The sequence below is a fragment of the Trypanosoma cruzi genome, genomic scaffold, assembly GCF_000209065.1.
Source record: "Trypanosoma cruzi strain CL Brener 1047053516269 genomic scaffold, whole genome shotgun sequence".
Lineage (NCBI taxonomy): Eukaryota > Euglenozoa > Kinetoplastea > Trypanosomatida > Trypanosomatidae > Trypanosoma > Trypanosoma cruzi.
The window spans coordinates 1-18,630 of NW_001849317.1; the positions used below are offsets into that span (position 1 = coordinate 1).

At 49.8% G+C, this 18,630-nt stretch overlaps 5 protein-coding genes across 5 annotated transcripts, besides 27 other annotated features; all 5 read right to left on the reverse strand.

Annotated features, from left to right (window-relative positions):
- On the reverse strand, positions 1–4,925 carry Tc00.1047053507615.19 (microtubule-associated protein Gb4, putative; the record flags this gene model as incomplete). The annotated part of the gene is made up of 1 exon (XM_810694.1): positions 1–4,925. A coding segment is annotated over one exon (4,925 nt), but the record flags the coding sequence as incomplete, so codon positions are not given.
- Positions 1–18,630: part of a sequence feature (heterozygous, non-Esmeraldo-like haplotype) that runs on past the window's edge.
- Positions 5,088–5,145: a sequence feature (CT-rich).
- Positions 5,210–5,229: a microsatellite.
- Positions 5,429–5,508: a sequence feature (T-rich).
- Positions 5,706–5,726: a sequence feature (AT_rich).
- Positions 5,738–5,809: a microsatellite.
- Positions 5,891–5,941: a microsatellite.
- Positions 6,213–6,310: a sequence feature (A-rich).
- Positions 6,583–6,635: a microsatellite.
- On the reverse strand, positions 6,666–9,578 carry Tc00.1047053507615.40 (hypothetical protein, conserved; the record flags this gene model as incomplete). Its single annotated transcript, XM_810683.1, has 1 exon — positions 6,666–9,578. One exon carries the CDS (start codon positions 9,576–9,578, stop codon positions 6,666–6,668), a length of 2,913 nt encoding a protein of 970 aa, XP_815776.1.
- Positions 9,749–9,780: a sequence feature (AT_rich).
- Positions 9,876–9,920: a microsatellite.
- Positions 10,028–10,097: a microsatellite.
- Positions 10,126–10,163: a microsatellite.
- Positions 10,279–10,331: a microsatellite.
- Positions 10,581–10,618: a microsatellite.
- Positions 10,706–10,801: a sequence feature (T-rich).
- Positions 10,821–10,861: a sequence feature (C-rich).
- Tc00.1047053507615.60 (hypothetical protein, conserved) lies at positions 10,874–11,728 on the reverse strand (the record flags this gene model as incomplete). The annotated part of the gene is made up of 1 exon (XM_810684.1): positions 10,874–11,728. One exon carries the CDS (start codon positions 11,726–11,728, stop codon positions 10,874–10,876), a length of 855 nt encoding a protein of 284 aa, XP_815777.1.
- Positions 11,771–11,793: a microsatellite.
- Positions 11,895–11,916: a microsatellite.
- Positions 12,095–12,115: a sequence feature (AT_rich).
- Positions 12,139–12,159: a microsatellite.
- On the reverse strand, positions 12,830–13,786 carry Tc00.1047053507615.70 (hypothetical protein, conserved; the record flags this gene model as incomplete). The annotated part of the gene is made up of 1 exon (XM_810685.1): positions 12,830–13,786. One exon carries the CDS (start codon positions 13,784–13,786, stop codon positions 12,830–12,832), a length of 957 nt encoding a protein of 318 aa, XP_815778.1.
- Positions 13,823–13,872: a microsatellite.
- Positions 14,167–14,195: a microsatellite.
- Positions 14,655–17,924, reverse strand: Tc00.1047053507615.73 (hypothetical protein, conserved; the record flags this gene model as incomplete). Its single annotated transcript, XM_810692.1, has 1 exon — positions 14,655–17,924. One exon carries the CDS (start codon positions 17,922–17,924, stop codon positions 14,655–14,657), a length of 3,270 nt encoding a protein of 1,089 aa, XP_815785.1.
- Positions 18,216–18,256: a sequence feature (T-rich).
- Positions 18,411–18,476: a sequence feature (CT-rich).
- Positions 18,432–18,481: a sequence feature (T-rich).
- Positions 18,570–18,615: a microsatellite.

The following is an 18,630-nucleotide window of genomic DNA, read 5'->3' on the forward strand; positions in this document are numbered from 1 at the left end:
CTCATCAGCACTGACGACTCCAGTGGCCGCGTCTCGTACAGCGCCCACAATTTCCTGTACTCGCAGCGCGCCAGCGTCTCTTTCAACTGGCGGTCGCTCAGCAGTGATGGATGACGAACCGTGACAAACGCAATGAGGCTCCGAGGCACTGCGTCGACCTCCACCTCCAGCACGTCCTCACGCTCGAGTCCCAACGCCCGCGCCGTCTCGACGGCCAGCACGTCCTTCACCTCCGCGCGCCGCCGCTCCAGCACGTAGTCCCAGTCCTCGCCCTCAAAGCCAAGCTCGTGCGTCGTAACAGCCTTCTTTTCCTCCTGCAGGGGCCGCGGCTCATACAGCGCCCACACGGCCGCATACGCACACTCCTTCAACCGCGCATTTACATCAGCCTCCGTCAGCGCCGCAGGGCGCCTCAGCTCGAAGTCGAAGTGCAAGTTACCAGCAACGTACCTCGCCGACACATCGCGCACGTGGTCCTCATCCACTCCAAACGCCTCGGCCGTCGCGTTCGAAAACGCACGCAGCAGATCCGCCTCCCTCATCGCCAGCACGTAGTCCCAGTCCTCGCCCTCAAACTCCACGCGGCTCCTCGTCCATACTTCATCCGCGTCGGCCCTGAAGCCGCGGGGCACTGCTGCGTCGACGCATTCAAAGGAGCGTATGCGTGGCCTGTACAGTGCGTACACCTCGTCGTACGGGTGCGCCTCGGTCCGTTCCGTGATCTCTGCGTCGCTCATGGCGCATCCAAGCACCTTGAATACCATGAGAAGGCTGCCAACCCTGCAGTCCAGAAGCACAACCTGCCTCGGCGACACGCCCAGTGCGGCGGCCGTCTCCCTGCTGAACGCGTCCTCAAGCTTCCTGCGGTTGTTGTCAACCACGAGGTCCCAGTCGTCGCCCTCAAACCGCCTCATCAGCACTGACGACTCCAGTGGCCGCGTCTCGTACAGCGCCCACAATTTCCTGTACTCGCAGCGCGCCAGCGTCTCTTCCACCTGGCGGTCGCTCAGCAGTGATGGATGACGAACCGTGACAAACGCAATGAGGCTCCGAGGCACTGCGTCGACCTCCACCTCCAGCACGTCCTCACGCTCGAGTCCCAACGCCCGCGCCGTCTCGACGGCCAGCACGTCCTTCACCTCCGCGCGCCGCCGCTCCAGCACGTAGTCCCAGTCCTCGCCCTCAAAGCCAAGCTCGTGCGTCGTAACAGCCTTCTTTTCCTCCTGCAGGGGCCGCGGCTCATACAGCGCCCACACGGCCGCATACGCACACTCCTTCAACCGCGCATTTACATCAGCCTTCGTCAGCGCCGCAGGGCGCCTCAGCTCGAAGTCGAAATGCAAGTTACCAGCAACGTACCTCGCCGACACATCGCGCACGTGGTCCTCATCCACTCCAAACGCCTCGGCCGTCGCGTTCGAAAACGCACGCAGCAGATCCGCCTCCCTCATCGCCAGCACGTAGTCCCAGTCCTCGCCCTCAAACTCCACGCGGCTCCTCGTCCATACTTCATCCGCGTCGGCCCTGAAGCCGCGGGGCACTGCTGCGTCGACGCATTCAAAGGAGCGTATGCGTGGCCTGTACAGTGCGTACACCTCGTCGTACGGGTGCGCCTCGGTCCGTTCCGTGATCTCTGCGTCGCTCATGGCGCATCCAAGCACCTTGAATACCATGAGAAGGCTGCCAACCCTGCAGTCCAGAAGCACAACCTGCCTCGGCGACACGCCCAGTGCGGCGGCCGTCTCCCTGCTGAACGCGTCCTCAAGCTTCCTGCGGTTGTTGTCAACCACGAGGTCCCAGTCGTCGCCCTCAAACCGCCTCATCAGCACTGACGACTCCAGTGGCCGCGTCTCGTACAGCGCCCACAATTTCCTGTACTCGCAGCGCGCCAGCGTCTCTTCCACCTGGCGGTCGCTCAGCAGTGATGGATGACGAACCGTGACAAACGCAATGAGGCTCCGAGGCACTGCGTCGACCTCCACCTCCAGCACGTCCTCACGCTCGAGTCCCAACGCCCGCGCCGTCTCGACGGCCAGCACGTCCTTCACCTCCGCGCGCCGCCGCTCCAGCACGTAGTCCCAGTCCTCGCCCTCAAAGCCAAGCTCGTGCGTCGTAACAGCCTTCTTTTCCTCCTGCAGGGGCCGCGGCTCATACAGCGCCCACACGGCCGCATACGCACACTCCTTCAACCGCGCATTTACATCAGCCTTCGTCAGCGCCGCAGGGCGCCTCAGCTCGAAGTCGAAGTGCAATTTACCAGCAACGTACCTCGCCGACACATCGCGCACGTGGTCCTCATCCACTCCAAACGCCTCGGCCGTCGCGTTCGAAAACGCACGCAGCAGATCCGCCTCCCTCATCGCCAGCACGTAGTCCCAGTCCTCGCCCTCAAACTCCACGCGGCTCCTCGTCCATACTTCATCCGCGTCGGCCCTGAAGCCGCGGGGCACTGCTGCGTCGACGCATTCAAAGGAGCGTATGCGTGGCCTGTACAGTGCGTACACCTCGTCGTACGGGTGCGCCTCGGTCCGTTCCGTGATCTCTGCGTCGCTCATGGCGCATCCAAGCACCTTGAATACCATGAGAAGGCTGCCAACCCTGCAGTCCAGAAGCACAACCTGCCTCGGCGACACGCCCAGTGCGGCGGCCGTCTCCCTGCTGAACGCGTCCTCAAGCTTCCTGCGGTTGTTGTCAACCACGAGGTCCCAGTCGTCGCCCTCAAACCGCCTCATCAGCACTGACGACTCCAGTGGCCGCGTCTCGTACAGCGCCCACAATTTCCTGTACTCGCAGCGCGCCAGCGTCTCTTCCACCTGGCGGTCGCTCAGCAGTGATGGATGACGAACCGTGACAAACGCAATGAGGCTCCGAGGCACTGCGTCGACCTCCACCTCCAGCACGTCCTCACGCTCGAGTCCCAACGCCCGCGCCGTCTCGACGGCCAGCACGTCCTTCACCTCCGCGCGCCGCCGCTCCAGCACGTAGTCCCAGTCCTCGCCTTCTAATTCTATACGTTTTGTTGAGTATATTTTATCTTCGGTGCTTGTGTTTGGTTTCAGTCGACTGTATAATTGACATATTTCTGGATATTTGTAGTTGCTTATTGCCTTTTTCGCCTTTTTTGTTTGATTTTCTTTTATGTACAGTAAGTATTTTATGACAAGTGCTTCTGCAGTTGCTGTTATATTTTGTATTTCGGTGTCCTCCATGGTTTTGCCAAGAGCCGTCGCCGTGTCATTTTTAAAGGCATATTCTATATCGTTCTTGTGGTCAGTGAGGATGTATTGCCAATCTTTCCCGTCAAAGCGTTTTTCAAGTTTAGCGAAACCGTCCAACTCATTGCTGTATAGTGCGCTTAACTTTGGATACAAATAAGCGTTCATGGCGTCCATGAGGTCCCCTCTTGACCGTGAGCCGTCGTGCCACACTTCACTGCTCACCATCAAGAGGTTATTTGATTCGCCACATGTCATTTGCGTTATAGAAATATCACTTCGCGGTAACTGCAATGCCTCGGCCGTCTCATCGCAGAACGTGTCCATGATGGCAAGACGTTTTCTATCCAGTATGTATTTCCAGTCTTCGCCCTCGAACGTGCGCTCAAGCCAATCCACGGACATTTTGGATTTTGGTACATAATTCTCATCGACTGGGTGGAACAGGCCCTCTTCTATTTCCTCTTCCTCTTTTTTCTTATGTTGTTGTTGTTGTTGCTCGCTTTCCTTCTCATAAAACGTTTCCTCCACACTCTGACGTTGTTGAAGTGCGTCATCAAGCATTCGGATTTGTGGTTCATCGAGCGTGTAATTGTTCTTGTCCCATGCATCCTGTGGGACGGTGCCAAAATTCACAAGGACGCTTTTACGCAACACCATGATGCGGTATTCTGTTGGTTTCCACGTGTAAAAGGCGGCACGTAAATACTCCTTCCCTGCAGCACCAGCGAAACTGGTTTCGTAGCGTTGTTGTGCCACTTCACGAAGCCGAGTTTCCGTCAATTGTCCTCCCCGGAGTGATGCGCTCTCTCTCTGCAGCGCTCGGTAGGCATGCAACTGGTCGTCCGCACTGTCCATGAGAGCCTGATATTCCGCCATACGCTGTTGCTGTTTATGAATTTCATTTATGACAGATCGAAGCTCCTTCTGTGATTCCTGTTTTCGCTTCTCTAACTGGTATTGTTTTCCTGTGGCCTCACTCCTGTCAAGTTGAGCCAGTACCCAGTAGTAAATGGGGCCCATTGCCTGACTGCCTTGAACGGCACGGTCGTAACGAAAACTTTTCTTCCGCACACATTCGTATAGTATGTAATCGCCACGCTCTCTTGAGAGTTCTTTGTCGGGATCATAGTCAAGAATCCTCGACTTAAAGTGCGGATCCCGCAAGACACGTTGCATTTGAGGCCACGTTTTGGCATCATCCTCGGAGAGAAGCAGCATGACGGCACGGAGAATTGTCAGTACCATCCTTGAAGGAGCCCGGTACGACTTCAGCTCATGCCAGTGATGGTACGAGATGCCCTTCACATCAATGTAAGCCGCTTTTACTGCCGCACGCGATTGAGAAGCATGATTTTCAACATCGTCAATTTCCCGTAGGATACTTCTCCGACGCTGGCGCAGTTTCTTAGTAAGTTCCGTCACATGCTGGATGCTCCCTTCCAGTTCCTCTTTTGTTTTTTTGATGTGCATTATCAGCTCACCCTCCTCCTGTGACTCACCCACGTTAAATTGCTCCTGCCAGTCCACATCCATCTGCTTCTCCCAAAGCCGAATCTCCACATCGTACAGGTACGGTGCCGACTCCACGCTACCGAGTGTCCAGTGAGCCGTTTGCTCCTCCACACGTCGTGTCATGACGACCACCATTTCCCCCACACGCAGGGCCCCTGGCCCGCCCTTCACCTCCGCCACATGCTCCAAAGACATGATAAATCAACGGCACGGAAAGACCGATGCGCCGTGAAAATACACTTCTCTCTTCCCTTTTTCTGTTTCTATTGCTTTTTCCCAACGGTCTTCCCTCTTAAGAATCGTCCTGGATGTGTTCTCTTCCCCTATAACAATCGTTGTTTATCCGCTTTTGATTGATCTTCCCCTTTTCTTCTTTTTCCGTCGTTATTTTTCTTTTTTTCTTCTTCTCTTTTTCGGAAGGGAAAATTATCTCAGCAGTCTTCGTGCCACTGTTTTACGCGCTGCCACCACCGCAGAGGCACACACACACACACACACAGAGAGAGAGAGAGAGAAGGACTGACTGACTGACTGAATAAATGAATAGAGACGGTGTCTTTTCCTCTTTCTTTCTTTCTGTCACTTCCCCGTTGTTTTTTCTGCCTGTTTCCTCGTCTCTTCTTCTTCTCTGGGTTTTCTTCTCAAGTGCGCAAAGGCACGCAATTTTGTTATTGTTGTTCTTTATTGTGTTTTGACAGTTTTTCTCTTTTTTTTTTTTTGTTTCTTTTTTTTTTTTATCTTCGTTGTTGTTCACTTTTTCTTCTTTTTTTTTTTTTTTCCTCCCCCCTCCCCTCCCGTCTACTTCCTTTTTTTTTTTTCTTTTTCTTTTCCGCTCCTGCTGCTGCTGCTCCTGTTAGGCGAAGTTTCTCAAACAAGGCGGCGTGATGGCTGCGTGTACGTGTACTTATGTATCGATGCTTCCCCCCTCAATATTGAAGGGAATTCAATAATAATAACAACAACAAGAGGAAGAAGAAAATAAAATAAAATAAATTTCCCCCCCCCCCCCCCGCCCTGCCCTGCCCTGCCCTGCCCTGCCTCTCCCTGCCTCTCCCTGCCTCTCCCTGCCTCTCCCTGCCTATCCCCTGCGTCAATGTATTCACACAATTGAAGGCCGTGTACCGCAGGGGAGTTAAGTCAGTAAAACAATGTAAAGATAATATATATATATGTATATGCAAACCTAACGTATGTATGTAAGTATGTATGCAAGATAATTCAATTCGCCTCAAACGGTAATATATAGATATTACTATATATATTACTATAGGCAGACACACACACACACGACGACAACGTACGGAGTCAATATTTATTTGCCAGCAAAACACCACCGCCACCCGTTTTCCTTCCGCCACTTATTTCCCACGCGCAAAAGGGGAAAACAACACGTATTTTTATATAAATGTCCGCAGAGGCCCCAACGGCGGCAAGCAGAGAAACACAAAAACACACAATAAATAATAACAATAAGAAGGAAGCAAAAAAAAAAAAAAAAAAAAAAACAGCGGTATCAAATGTAAGAAGAAAAACTACAGTAAAAGAAAAGAAAAGAAAAAAGAAAAAAGAAAAAAGAAAAAGAGTTGATAACTCCCTAAACCTCCTAAAAAAGAAAAAAAAAAAAGAAGTAGAAGGAAACATGTATGTTTTCTTCATGAGCGCCACATATACACAGAGAGAAGAAAAGAAACAGTGAGAATGGTCACAGAAAAGAGTTTTTTAAAAAAATAAAAAGTAAGCGTCCAAAGTGTATGCATAAAATATATCTTTTCCCCCCAAAACGTTCCCACCTCCACTCTCCGCAGTGTGTCGTCGCTTCTCTCATTCAATTTATTTTATCCCCCACAACTTCCGTGCATGTATTTAAATATACATGTATACATGTATGCATGCGCACACCCATGCCTTTACTGTTGCTGCTGCAATGCATGTGCCCTACCCTGCCACCATCATCTCACGACGGGCTTCCTCCAACTGCACGGTGTCGAGGGTGAAGAAGACAAGAGGTTTCAGACGCATGCGGTGCACCGCGTTGCCGGCGCCTCCTCCCCCCACGGCAAACGGCAAGAAACCCTCGCCGGCTGGTCGCAAAGGGGAAGATGGACCCACCGTGGCTGGTGGGGCGCGTCGCGGGACGCCAACATCCCCGCTGTCAAAGACCAACGCATCGTCCATGAACACACGGATCTGCCGCACCCACGCTGCGCACTCTTCTTCCTGAAGCAGCGGGCGGTTCAGCGTCAAAAGCGAGAGACAGAAAGGGGAATCAAAGACATACACCAAAGACAAAGAAGCCTGAAACAATGAGACGCGAATACCCGCTTGAGCAGCAACCGCAGCAGCCTCCTCATCTTCTTGCAGGGCGTTGGGGCGTGGTGTAAACAGACACTCCGTCACAAAGGCGTGGGTGTTCTCGCTCCTTGAAACGCCACCAGCAAAATCCCCTCCATGCCCCTCCGTGTCTTTTGCCCCATCACGACTAAACACTTGAATGGTCTCCCCATTCTCATCCGCAAATGTGCAGGCGCGTAATGGATTCACCATCCATTTCTTCGCGTACTTCCTCAGATCCATCGCACTCCTCGCGCAGATACCAAGGGATACCTTTAACACATACGCAACTGGAAGAAGTGGGGTGAGGTAAGACTGATACTCCAGAAACCATTCCGGCCGTGGCTTCAATGCCATGCGAGCACGCCGCAGTGCCATCTCTGCCCGTATGGTCATGGAGGCACTTAAACTATGCGTTAATGAATTGCGCAAGGCACCGCTACAGCCTTCGAAAGCACGCAATTCCGCGGCTAACGACAAGTCATACACCTGAAACCGTGGAATAGAGAGAAATGCTGGGGCCTTGCGTAGACTGACGCCCTCCTCCGGCGTAGCTTCAAAGATACCATGCAAATTCAATTTCGTACAGCTAGTGGCAGTATTTATTTCCCATAATGCCGAATAGGCTGCGACAAGGGCGTCGGGGGACCAATTGGGCGTGGCGGAAGAAAGAAACAAACGTGCCTCCTTCACCCCACTGAAGGTGTGCTCACCAAGGGAGTAATTTGCCACCTCCACAAACCCCAATGTAGGCAGGGGGGTGTCAAAAATAAATATAACCTCAATGCCTCGTTCACACGGAAGTGTGAAGGCGGTCTCAGCATTCTCATCAAAGAGGTACACAAGCTGATCTTCCCATTTTTCCCCCACATCACTCTCATGTCTCTGCGATGGAAACCGAACGTACCAATGAGCAATACGTTGACTCACCATTTCACCTTGCGCGTTCCGAAAACGAAGTCCACTCAGACCGATTTTCTCTGTATCACCCCAAGTACCAAGCAAAAGAAAGCAAAGTGAGGTCACATTTTGGGGGTATCTAGAAGACATGCTCAGAGAACCCGATGTTTGGTATCCAATTCCTGTAACCGGAGTAGCGGTAGCATTTTCAAAATTCCCCAGACTATTTTGGGCAATAATATGCTTTCCTTTCGCATGGACTGGAACAGCAGCAGGGATCAACACACTTCTTTCGCTTCCCATGCGCTTTGACTTATCTTCTTTGACAGTACCAAATAAAACTGTCGAAATGGTCGTTGAATGACCAATAATCTCACGTGGTAAAACCCCAATGGTCGTCCTTCGCTCCTTCCCCCAGGCTCTACCTTGAACGGATGTCTCCGTTGCAGGACATGCCAGTAGTCGTCGGAGTACCCTTGGTTCCTCCGTAAAAAGGATGTTTTCACAGTTTTCCAAACCAACTCGATGAAAGGGCACCACATCACCATTATTGGGGGCAATTTCTCCGCGAAACACAAGTTCGTCATCAACCGTCATTTCAAGAAGACGAACCCCTTTACTCGTGTGCACCCGCCCACGACCCCCATAATTGTGTACTCGCACCATAGATATGACAACACTCTTGGGAAAGGCAAAGCAAATCAAATGGTGCTTGTCGGGATTAAACGGCATCGTAAAGAGTTTCGTGTCATCGTGCGTGTTGTGAATCCCATTCACCAGGTTGGCCAAATCAGATCGAGGGACTTCATCCGTCCCAGCAGAAGCATTAGCGGAATCACTACTGCTGCCTTCGACGGGATACGCCACCATCAGAGAAAGGCTGCTCTGAGGGGTGGTGTACAAAATTGTGTGGTATCCGTCCACGATCTTACTTTTTTCCTGTGGTATTTTGCCACCCGTTGATCCCGGTGGTGATTGAAGTAAACTCGATGGCTTTTTTAGGCACTCCGCAGGGGGAATGATGCGGTCACCGTTCTCATTGAAGAATTCCATACCATTTATCCCCACCTCCTCTGGAGCACCCCATGTGGAGAGAAGGTTCATGACGATGAATCGCCCACGCGGCATTTCCTCCGCCAGGTATGACGCCAGGCCCCCGCTGTCACCTCTCGTCCCACCACAAACATCAAATTGGCCGCGCGGTTCCTCCGGCGGCGCCAAAATGGTGGTGATTGCAGGTGCAGCAGAGCTATTCCCCCTTCTTGGGGAATCGGAAGAAAAGGGGATCGTATCACTCGTGTGGAAAGTCGGGCTGCCCGTATAACGTTGAATACATTTCATCGCATATTGGCCAGGTGACTTTGACCAGTCGCTAATGCCCTCAACGTTACCCAAATTTACAATCTCCATGGGAAGAGGAAGTGCGTGGCAATGTGTAAAAGAGTCACCACTTGACAACCGCCCCGTGGCACTATCAGTGTGCATATGTAATACTCGACGCCCGGTACTTCCATGATTAGCGGCATTCTGATCCGTGCAAACTCGAGTGTCACTGATATGGTCGGTGTTTCCAGGCCATACTTGTTGCGAATCGCCCCATATTGGAAGCCTGGACATCTATGGATTGTGCCTCTCCTGCCCTCACGTTATTCCTTGTGACTCTTCTTGTTGTTGTCTTATCTTTATTTATTACCTTCTCCTTATTTCTATTCCTTCCTTTCCCCGCCTGGGAGAGGGGAGTGAAATTCTTTATGTTTGGTTAAATCTATGTATTACCGCAAAGGGAGAAATAATTTATTTTTATTACTTTTTATTTAAAGATGAGTGAGTGAATGACGAACGACGCCACCCCTCTCTCCCACCCACCCTTCCCGCCCCCTTTTCCTGCTGTTCCTCGCCTGACTTGTGTTGAAGAGAAGAAAAAGAAGAAGAAAAAGAAGAGGAAGAGGAAGAGGAAGAGGGGTGAAAAAAAAAAATGATATCGACAGAAAATTTGTGGCAAAACAACTCCAAACAGCCCCAGTGAAATGTAAAGCAACAGCAATGACTCTTCAACCCCCCTCCCCCACATCACACACACACACACACGCAGAGTGAGAGAGAGAGATACATCATACATATACGCACACACGCACAATGGAGGGAGCGTGGCCCACAACAACAGAAGGAAACAAAAAGAAAAGAAAAGAAAAGAAAAAAAAAAAGGCGTAGGCGGTGGGTGGGTAAGTGGGTAAAAGGAATTAACTGAATGAAGGTAAAGTCTAAACAATAAAGGCATAAAAATAATGTATAATTCCATGCTGTCATTATTTTCGCAACACAAACACACATACACACACAAATACATATATAGATAGATAGATAGATATAAGCATGTGCATTTGGGTGTGACGCAAAAAAAACAAAAAAAAAAAATTTTTTCTTTCCCCCCCCCCCCCAATGCAGATTGCATCCACTGAAATTGAATTCATTGTATTCTCGTACTGTAAGCACATGTCATGTACGCCCCAAGTGCGGATTTAAAAAAAAGGAAGGCACATCGTCCAAGACACAAATATCGCCTTCCCCTACAGACAAACAAGCAGACACAAACAGACGGTCAACACGGCAACAATAATGTTTTTTTTTTTTTCTTTCTTTCGTTTTTTTGTTTTTTTGAGTTAATTTCCATTACAACTCCTCCCCTCCATTCGTCATTTAATTTCTTCCCCACGCACTCACGGACACAAAAATGTCCTTAAAAGTTCGTTTTTTTTTTTGTTTTTTTTTTTTTTTTTGTGTGTGTGTGTTTCTTGTTTTTGTTTTTCGTTCCGATTTTTGTTTTTTGTTTTTTTTGTTTTATTTTTCCTTCTCTATTTTTCCCCCTTTCGATCCCCCTCCCCCCCCCCCTTTTCCCCTCCTGGTCGTGACGGTCATTTGTCGAGCTGAATGGCATCTGTGCGGACCTGCTTCGCCTTCCACCTCGTCGTTGCGGAGGGCGCAAGGACCTCAATGACTCTTCTCACAACCTCCACACACCAAATGTACTGCAGCAACTGAATCACTACAATAAGCGTCATCGCTATCACGACTGGAACCTCGCCGTGCAGCAGCCGTCCGCCGGTGTAGTAATTTGCCACCAGTCGAATGCAACTCAACTTCAACCACGCGGCCGCCACGATGGTACCGCCAAGTACACGAATGACGACAAAAAGTAACGCAAATGCTCCTTCCATGGCCATGACAAAAGGATTAAGCGCCTTGACGTCAAGGGTCCGCATAATGACGGAGAGATGCAGCGGGGCGTTGCTCAGCTCAAACATACCTGTAAAGTACGATGCGTAGTGATCCGAGAAGGGGAAGGATAAAAGATACGCCCCTAATAAGCTGGCGATGGCGTGTATCTTCCACAGCTCTCCCCAGCCATACATGAAGCAGACAACGATGTCCCAGACAAAGTAGGAAACGATGGAAATGCGAAAAAAGCAATAACCGGGAATATCCCCATAATACTCACCAGGCAATGTAAAGTTATGAGCATAGAGGTTGGAAAGAAAGCAGGCCGCCGCGCCGGTCATCAGAAAACTGTTGAGAACACTCACACTGCGCACAACGACATCCTCTCGCTTCTTTGGAGACAGTCGTGTAAAGTACGCACCAAATATTCGCGTGTACAAAGACGGCATCGCCCACTGCAGAACGAACCACACCGCCACCATCGGCAAGAGCACCGTGAAATCACGCACAAAAGGCGCAACGTAAAGATCATAGGCTCCGTATCGACCCATTTCCTTTCATGGTACCACCACCGGCAGCAGCAGCAGGAGAAAAGAAAGAGAGAGAGAGAGAGAGAAACATGCGTTCCACCAAAGTATCCAGCTGTGGTAAAGAAAAAACCAGCTGCTATAAAAGCCAACAAAATAATAATAATGAAACAACAACAACAAAAACAATAATAAATAAATAAATAAATAAAATGGAACTCACTTTTGACGTAAAGAAGAAAATTGCTGTGGGGGGGGAATACATATAATATAAGGGAAGTGGGATCATTCCTATCCACATGTCCACACGCACTCACACACCACCACCTCCAACGTCAAGGCGCAAGAGCGCACTTGTGTATCGGTCATTGCACGTCAGCCGTAGGGACCAATAAAAATAAAAATATAAATGGCCCATGGCAATTCATCCGGCCAAAAAAAAAAAAAAAAAAAAACACTCCTTTCCCACTTCACTCCACCGCTGAGCTCTTCCTCCTGCTTCATCCACTGGCGTCCATCCACAGCAAAGGCCGTCAACCAGATGTCTGGTGTGCCGCATGCGTTACGTTTTTCTCCACTTCACTCCCCGGTAAAAACAGAGAGTGTATGTTTGTATTGTTTTGCGTGTAAAGTTCGCAAATGTTCATCTGGTAGGGGATGACGGAAAATTCACAACTCACAGTAAATGGCTGCCGTGCCACATTTTATCCCCCGCCTCTCTCCCGCACCTTTTTATCAGCAGTGCTTCCTCCTCCCCTTCTGTTATCACTCATTATCGTTTTATTATTGTTATTATTGATGTTGATATTAATGAATGCCCTTCCTTCTCTCTTATTTATTCGTATTCGTTGGTTTAAATGAATTACGCCTGCAGGTACCGATTTAACTTCTTTCTTTCTTCTCCCTTCTTTTGCGTGTGTGGACGTCATCCGGCCCCCTCTTACCTCCTTCACGCAGTATACATTCATATATATGCATATATATATCGCGCTTGTTCTCCCAACACACCCTTCCCTTTTTTGATTTTTTTTGTTTGTTTGTTGTTTTTTAATGTTTGGTTTGCTCTTATCTTCATCGCTTATTCGATTCCTTCTCGTGGATGCCGCCTCGCCTGCCTTCTTCGCCTCAGGCAGCCGCCTCGCCATGTTGCCTGAACCGCGACCAGTACTTGTGCATCTCAATCGCCACAACGCAGCTGTCACGCACGATTTGCTCCTTGTGCTCGGCATAATTCGCAAGTGTCTCCAGCGCTTTGGGATCAGCGATGGCGCCCAACGCCTCTGCCGCCTCGTGCCGCACCATCGGCGCCTCCGTCTCGTCCTTCAGCGCCTCTATGAGTGCCGCCTGGCTCGAAGGGTGCTCCATTTGGCCAAGGACAAAGGCAACCTCGTGTCGCAGCAGCGCACTCACTGTGTCCCCACGCAGTGCCCGCGTGAGGGCCATCACCGCCGCCTCTGTACCCATGTTACGGAGGGAGAACATCGCCTGATAGCGGCGCCAGAGTGAGGTGGCACCGGTCGTATCGCACAGCAGACGTTCAAGTTCTTCGACAGTGAATGGTACTGGACCGTCGGTGTTCGCGTCGCAGAATGCAGGGGCAGGATCGACGGAAACATACGGGCAATTGCAAGGCAGCTTCAACGCCGCATCACCACGTAACTCGCGGATGCGAATACGCTCCAACGCCAACTCACATGAATCTCGAATAGCCTTGTGGGGTTCATGCGCGGGGTCCATGTACCTTTCCAGAATGGGCTTACTTGAGGAGGATGCAATTGCGCCAAGCGACTCAACCGCCTCGTGCCGGGTGACGGTGTCGTACACGTCTGTTGCATGGATGACTCGCTCAAGAATGGGGCAGGCCTCCTCCAGGCCACATTGGCCAATGTTGTACACCAGTTCATGTTGCAGAAGTACCGAGTCGGTTGTGTCAATGGCCTTCGCAAGCACGTGGACGCCGGCGGGGGTCCGAAAGATGGATTGCTTCAGCCGGTACAATTCCCGGATGCGGCTATCGAGGGGCTCGTTGGGGTCCAACAGCCTCTTGTACTCCTCCTCATACGCAGCAAAGTCCTGCGTCATCGCTTCCCTTGCAAATCTCTCGTTTGTTCAGAACAGATAATAATAATAATAATAATAATAATAATAATAATAATAATAATAATAATGAGTAGAGGGTTATTCGCACCCAACACGCAAAACCCCCTCCAAAACCGCATGGAGAAGCAAAACACACACACACACAAACAAACACCGATCCTCCACAGCAGCGGCCGTCATACACAGTCACAGCAACAGCACACGGTGCACTCTGCATTCCATCTCACGTGACGGCGCAGGAACACTGAAAAGAAAGAAAATAAATAAAGGAAAAAAAGGGAAAACATTAAGTCTAACAAAAGGACAAAGCATAATATGCGGTAGGTACATCTAAGAGGTGATTAAAGAAAGAAGCGTCAAGTAAAACAAAACCAAAAATAAAAATAAAAATTGCATGCCTTCCACGCTTCCACGAGGAAACACACAAGAACAACAAGAAAAATAAATAAAAAAAGACGGGGCTCCCACCGCCACGACCGGGCAGCTGCTGGCACACCACCAGCAAGCAAAATAAACACACGATAATGCCTCGCTTGCCATTCCTTCTCCTTTCCTTTCAGCCCCCCTCTTTAGCGCATCCCTTCCATTTCACCAGTTATGTGTGCCACTGCCCTGAGTGTACCCGTGTCAGCAACGACCACCACCAACTCTCCCCCTCTTCGCTAATCTTCTTCGTCACCCCCCAGGAAACGCCCGTCCTCAAGGAGTCCCGCGCCTGGAAACAACACTCACACAAAAGCTCGCACACCAACGCGGTGCCACACGCAACCAATAATAATGGTGGGAGATACTCGCAGCACGGGTCCATCCCTACACATTTATTTCTTCTCCTCTTTTCATTCCGCAACCATCACGTGTTCAGGCGTCGAAGGGCCTGACGAAATGTGAAAACCTCTGAAAAAAATTTTTCTTGTGACTCCGAGGCGTTTGTGAGGATGGACAATGCCTCACGGATGCCCAACTGCTTCCTTTTCGGGTACGAAGCTACAAACTGCTCCACGAAGTTATACCAGAAAGGAGGGTGTGCCTCAAAAATAGGGTACACCACTCCACTGCTTGCGCTCACGGCGTGATCGCGGTATGCAATGATGCCCATCGCAACTGAAATGAGGTGCTGCCACAATTCCTGATGAGGCGCAAGCAGACGGGCGAGTTTCCCATTTGCCTCCCGAGTGAATCGCGACATCGGGGAAGCTTGACCAGCGCGAGATGCCGGAGAAGGGGACGAGAGAATTGGCACGAATGAGTGGGACAAAGATAACGGCGGTGGCGCGGCGGCGTCGCCCCTGGAGGGCTGCATGGTTGGGGTAAACAAAATCTCCTTCACATCCCGTACCAACCCTGCAATGAAACCGAGAAAACTCAGTCCATGCAGCAGGACATCTGGCGGGGTATCCACGTCTTCACAGATGGACACGACAATTTCCACCAGTTTTAGCAGCTCGTTGCTCTCCAGGTGAGTAAGAGGGAAATATAATTGCTCCTCTGTCATGGAACGGAGCAGATCCAGAGCGGCAGCCCTGAACTTGGCGCGCTCCCTGAACACATTCGGCTCCAACATTGTAAGTTTCCGTACTAAATGAAAGGCGTTATTTTCATATTTCCTGTCATTATAGTACATCATAGCCCCAAATGGTACAAAGGAGCCCCGTATACATTTAGTCATAATATTCATAGAAAGCATCCAAGGTTTCAGGGTCTTTTCGCAGTCGGAAGATGATTCAGCAATTGAGGCGATACGGTAGTCTGAAAAAACAGCCTCCTCAGCCTTTTCAATGAAAGCACAGAGGTTTACAAACAACACTAAACCCACAGCACTATTACCGCTTGGACGTAAATAAAAACGTCCATACCTTCCAGTGGCTACAAGTTCACATAAAAACCGCATCAGTGCATTCACTATAACTGGAGACTCCCCTGATTTATTCAGAACATCCACAAAGACGTGAGAATGACCACAAACCCATTCCAAAAAATCGCTAAAAAGGTTTCCCTCATCATTCATTGCCTGACATGCACCACGCAAGTCACGCAACCAACCCGCAACAAAACTTGTACTTGTCAATTCGTTATTTAATGTTTGTTGCATGTTTGCTTCAATACCCGAGAGGTACGAAGTCATCTGCTCGTATGTGGTTGGTTCGGACCGACGAATAAACCATAACGCCTTCATCAGATCCGTGCGTAACTTATATGTACGCTCAGACTGCGCCAATGGAAGCTCAGAGAATGGAGGAAGGTCAAACGTTAAATCCTGCAGTAACTCCGGTGTTGCATCTCGACAGGCAGCTGTAATGACAGCAGCCGATGTACGGATAATGTCCACCGCCCTCGCATCTTCAGCCCCCCGCAACAAGTTGTGACCCGCACTATCCAAAATGAATTGAAACATTTGTGAGTGGCTCCCAAAGACATTTGTAACAATCGTCGCAAGAGGCGCCTGGCGAGCCCCTGAAAAAACTGTCTGTAAATGCGTTAGAAATTGCAGCGAACCGCACTCCACAAAGGGTCCAAACATTGCGGGATCCCTATCACCAGCACGCAGTCGGTTCGTGGAGCACCATACGACAAATGAAAGCAGGTGGGAACATTTTGCTACCCCTCCCTCCTCCACAGCGGCCACCACTGGCCCCACTACACTTCCAACAAGATAAAAAAGCCACCCTGTTGAAAGCGGTGACGAGAGAATCGGCGCAACAAAATGTTGGTTGAGGTGGGTGACAAGGTCACTTATACATGTCAGAGGATCCAGTAAACATATAGTGGCGTAGGAAGCGGACTGTGCAATCACCGAGTTGTTCAGGTCATGACTATCGTCATTGATCAAAAAGTTAGGATCCACCGCGTTCATTTCCAAATTGCAAATACGGGCCTTTACAAAGTTCTGCAACAATTGCGTCACCACATCTTCAATATCGCGCTGCGATGCATCATGGTAGGAACGCCGCTTGGATGTGGTCAATGTAGCCCAAAAGGACAAGATGCTGCTCGCTGTTGAAAAGCTACCTTCCTGACCAAATGGAATAGACACCACCTCCACAGACAAAATACTAAGAGCATTCACCCATGGCTCAAAGGCTTTGAGGAGACGCAGCTCACGATATCCAAATGATGTCAACACCCGCGTACACGCTTCGGCAAATAATTCAACATAATGTGGAATCTTAAGACGACCATCTTGTATCATGGTAACCTCCGTTAACATTGTAAGGGTGTACTCCAGGTACTCCCCCCGTTCCTCCGAAGAATCAAACAGCGTGCGATGTACGCTGCATATATTAACAATGCCCGAAAGCAGGGTCGCACAGTGTGGATAGGGTAACCTTGCATGTTGACCCCATACTGTGCCGAGGTTCTGCTTGTTCAACAATGTACTCCTCCACGACGTTGGAAACAGGGAAAATGGCAATCCCTCCGTCTCATCCATCATGATGGCACGAAAATCAAAAAGAAAACAACTCTCCAATAACTTCACAACTTCTGAAATGTGCACAGAGTCGGTTGTTATTCCTTCCAGTTGTTTTAATGCTGCCAAGAAAATTTTTAAAAGGGGCCCCTCCCTGAAGTTGCCGCTGCAGTGACGGTGCGCCACAAAAGAAAGATACGTCTGAGATTTGCTGGTATCATGTCTTGAAAACTCCTGCACCATGACATTGAGAAGCATCAAACTTAACACGGCTGCTGAAGAACCCTTTTGCTCCCGTATCAACATTTCTAAAGGAAAATCCACCGCGGCCTCTAAAAATGGCTCGTTCTCAAAGGCAAGTTTCGTCAATCTCGCGTAGGCTGTGAGCAGACTTGACACCACGTGTTTGGGTGCCCCAGTATCAAACATACGTGTCAGACAACCGCCACAGTGCACCACAATCAATTCTCGCTGTTCCTCCGAACTCATCCACTTCCGTGTGGACCTAAACCACGACACAATACTCTGTGCAATGAGCAGAAGTGTATACTGACTGTTGGATTGCCGGAGAATGGCGTAGTAAAGATGACTATCGGTCTCTTCCTTGGCAAGCACCCCCAGTGTCGCCTGTGCACGCCGGCGAACCGTTGGGTCGGGGTCCGCGTACAGCTGCTCCGCGAGAAGGTCAACCTCAGCCACCCCATGATTCTCCATCCTGCCGATTTCCCCACCTCAGGTGCGAGTCCAAACGGGTCAACACAGACAGAAACAACTGAACAAAAAAACTGCAGCAGTTTTATTTATACGTCCCTCCCTCTTGTTTTGTTTGAGGGGTGCGATGAGTGTCTTCTTTTTTTTTTTTTTCCTTTGGAAAGCCCTAATAAAAACTTCGCCTCCCCAGTGTGTTTCCTTCTTTTTTGTATTTGTTTGTTTGTTTCTTTGGTGGATACCCCCCTGCCACTCTAATTTGCTGCTTATGTCACCCGCCGCCCTCACGGTTTTCCCTCTTTTTTTTCCTTTTCTTTTCTCCCTCTTCTTTTTCTTTTTCTGCCTCCCGTTGTGGGTTTTTCTTCTTAATGACTTGTGTCCTTACGCCCCCCTTTCCTCCTTTCACTCTGTGCAAAACAACAAATAAATAAATAAGTGGGTTGGTCACTAGGTGTTACAATATATATGTATATGTACCCACGTGTTGTGTCCCTCCTGCCTCTATCCCCTCCCTTTTCTGTTGTTTTTCCCTTTTTTTTTTTTTTTCCTTCTTCTTCTCTATTCCTGTGCTTGTGTGTTCGCTCGACGATGGCCGGGTGAAGTCTTTTTTTTTTTTTTTTTCCCACCCTTCAAATGCCCACAAGCCGCCTGTTTTTCTTTTTTGTTGTTTTGTTTTGTTTTATTTTTTTTTTTTTTTATTGTCGCCTCGTTT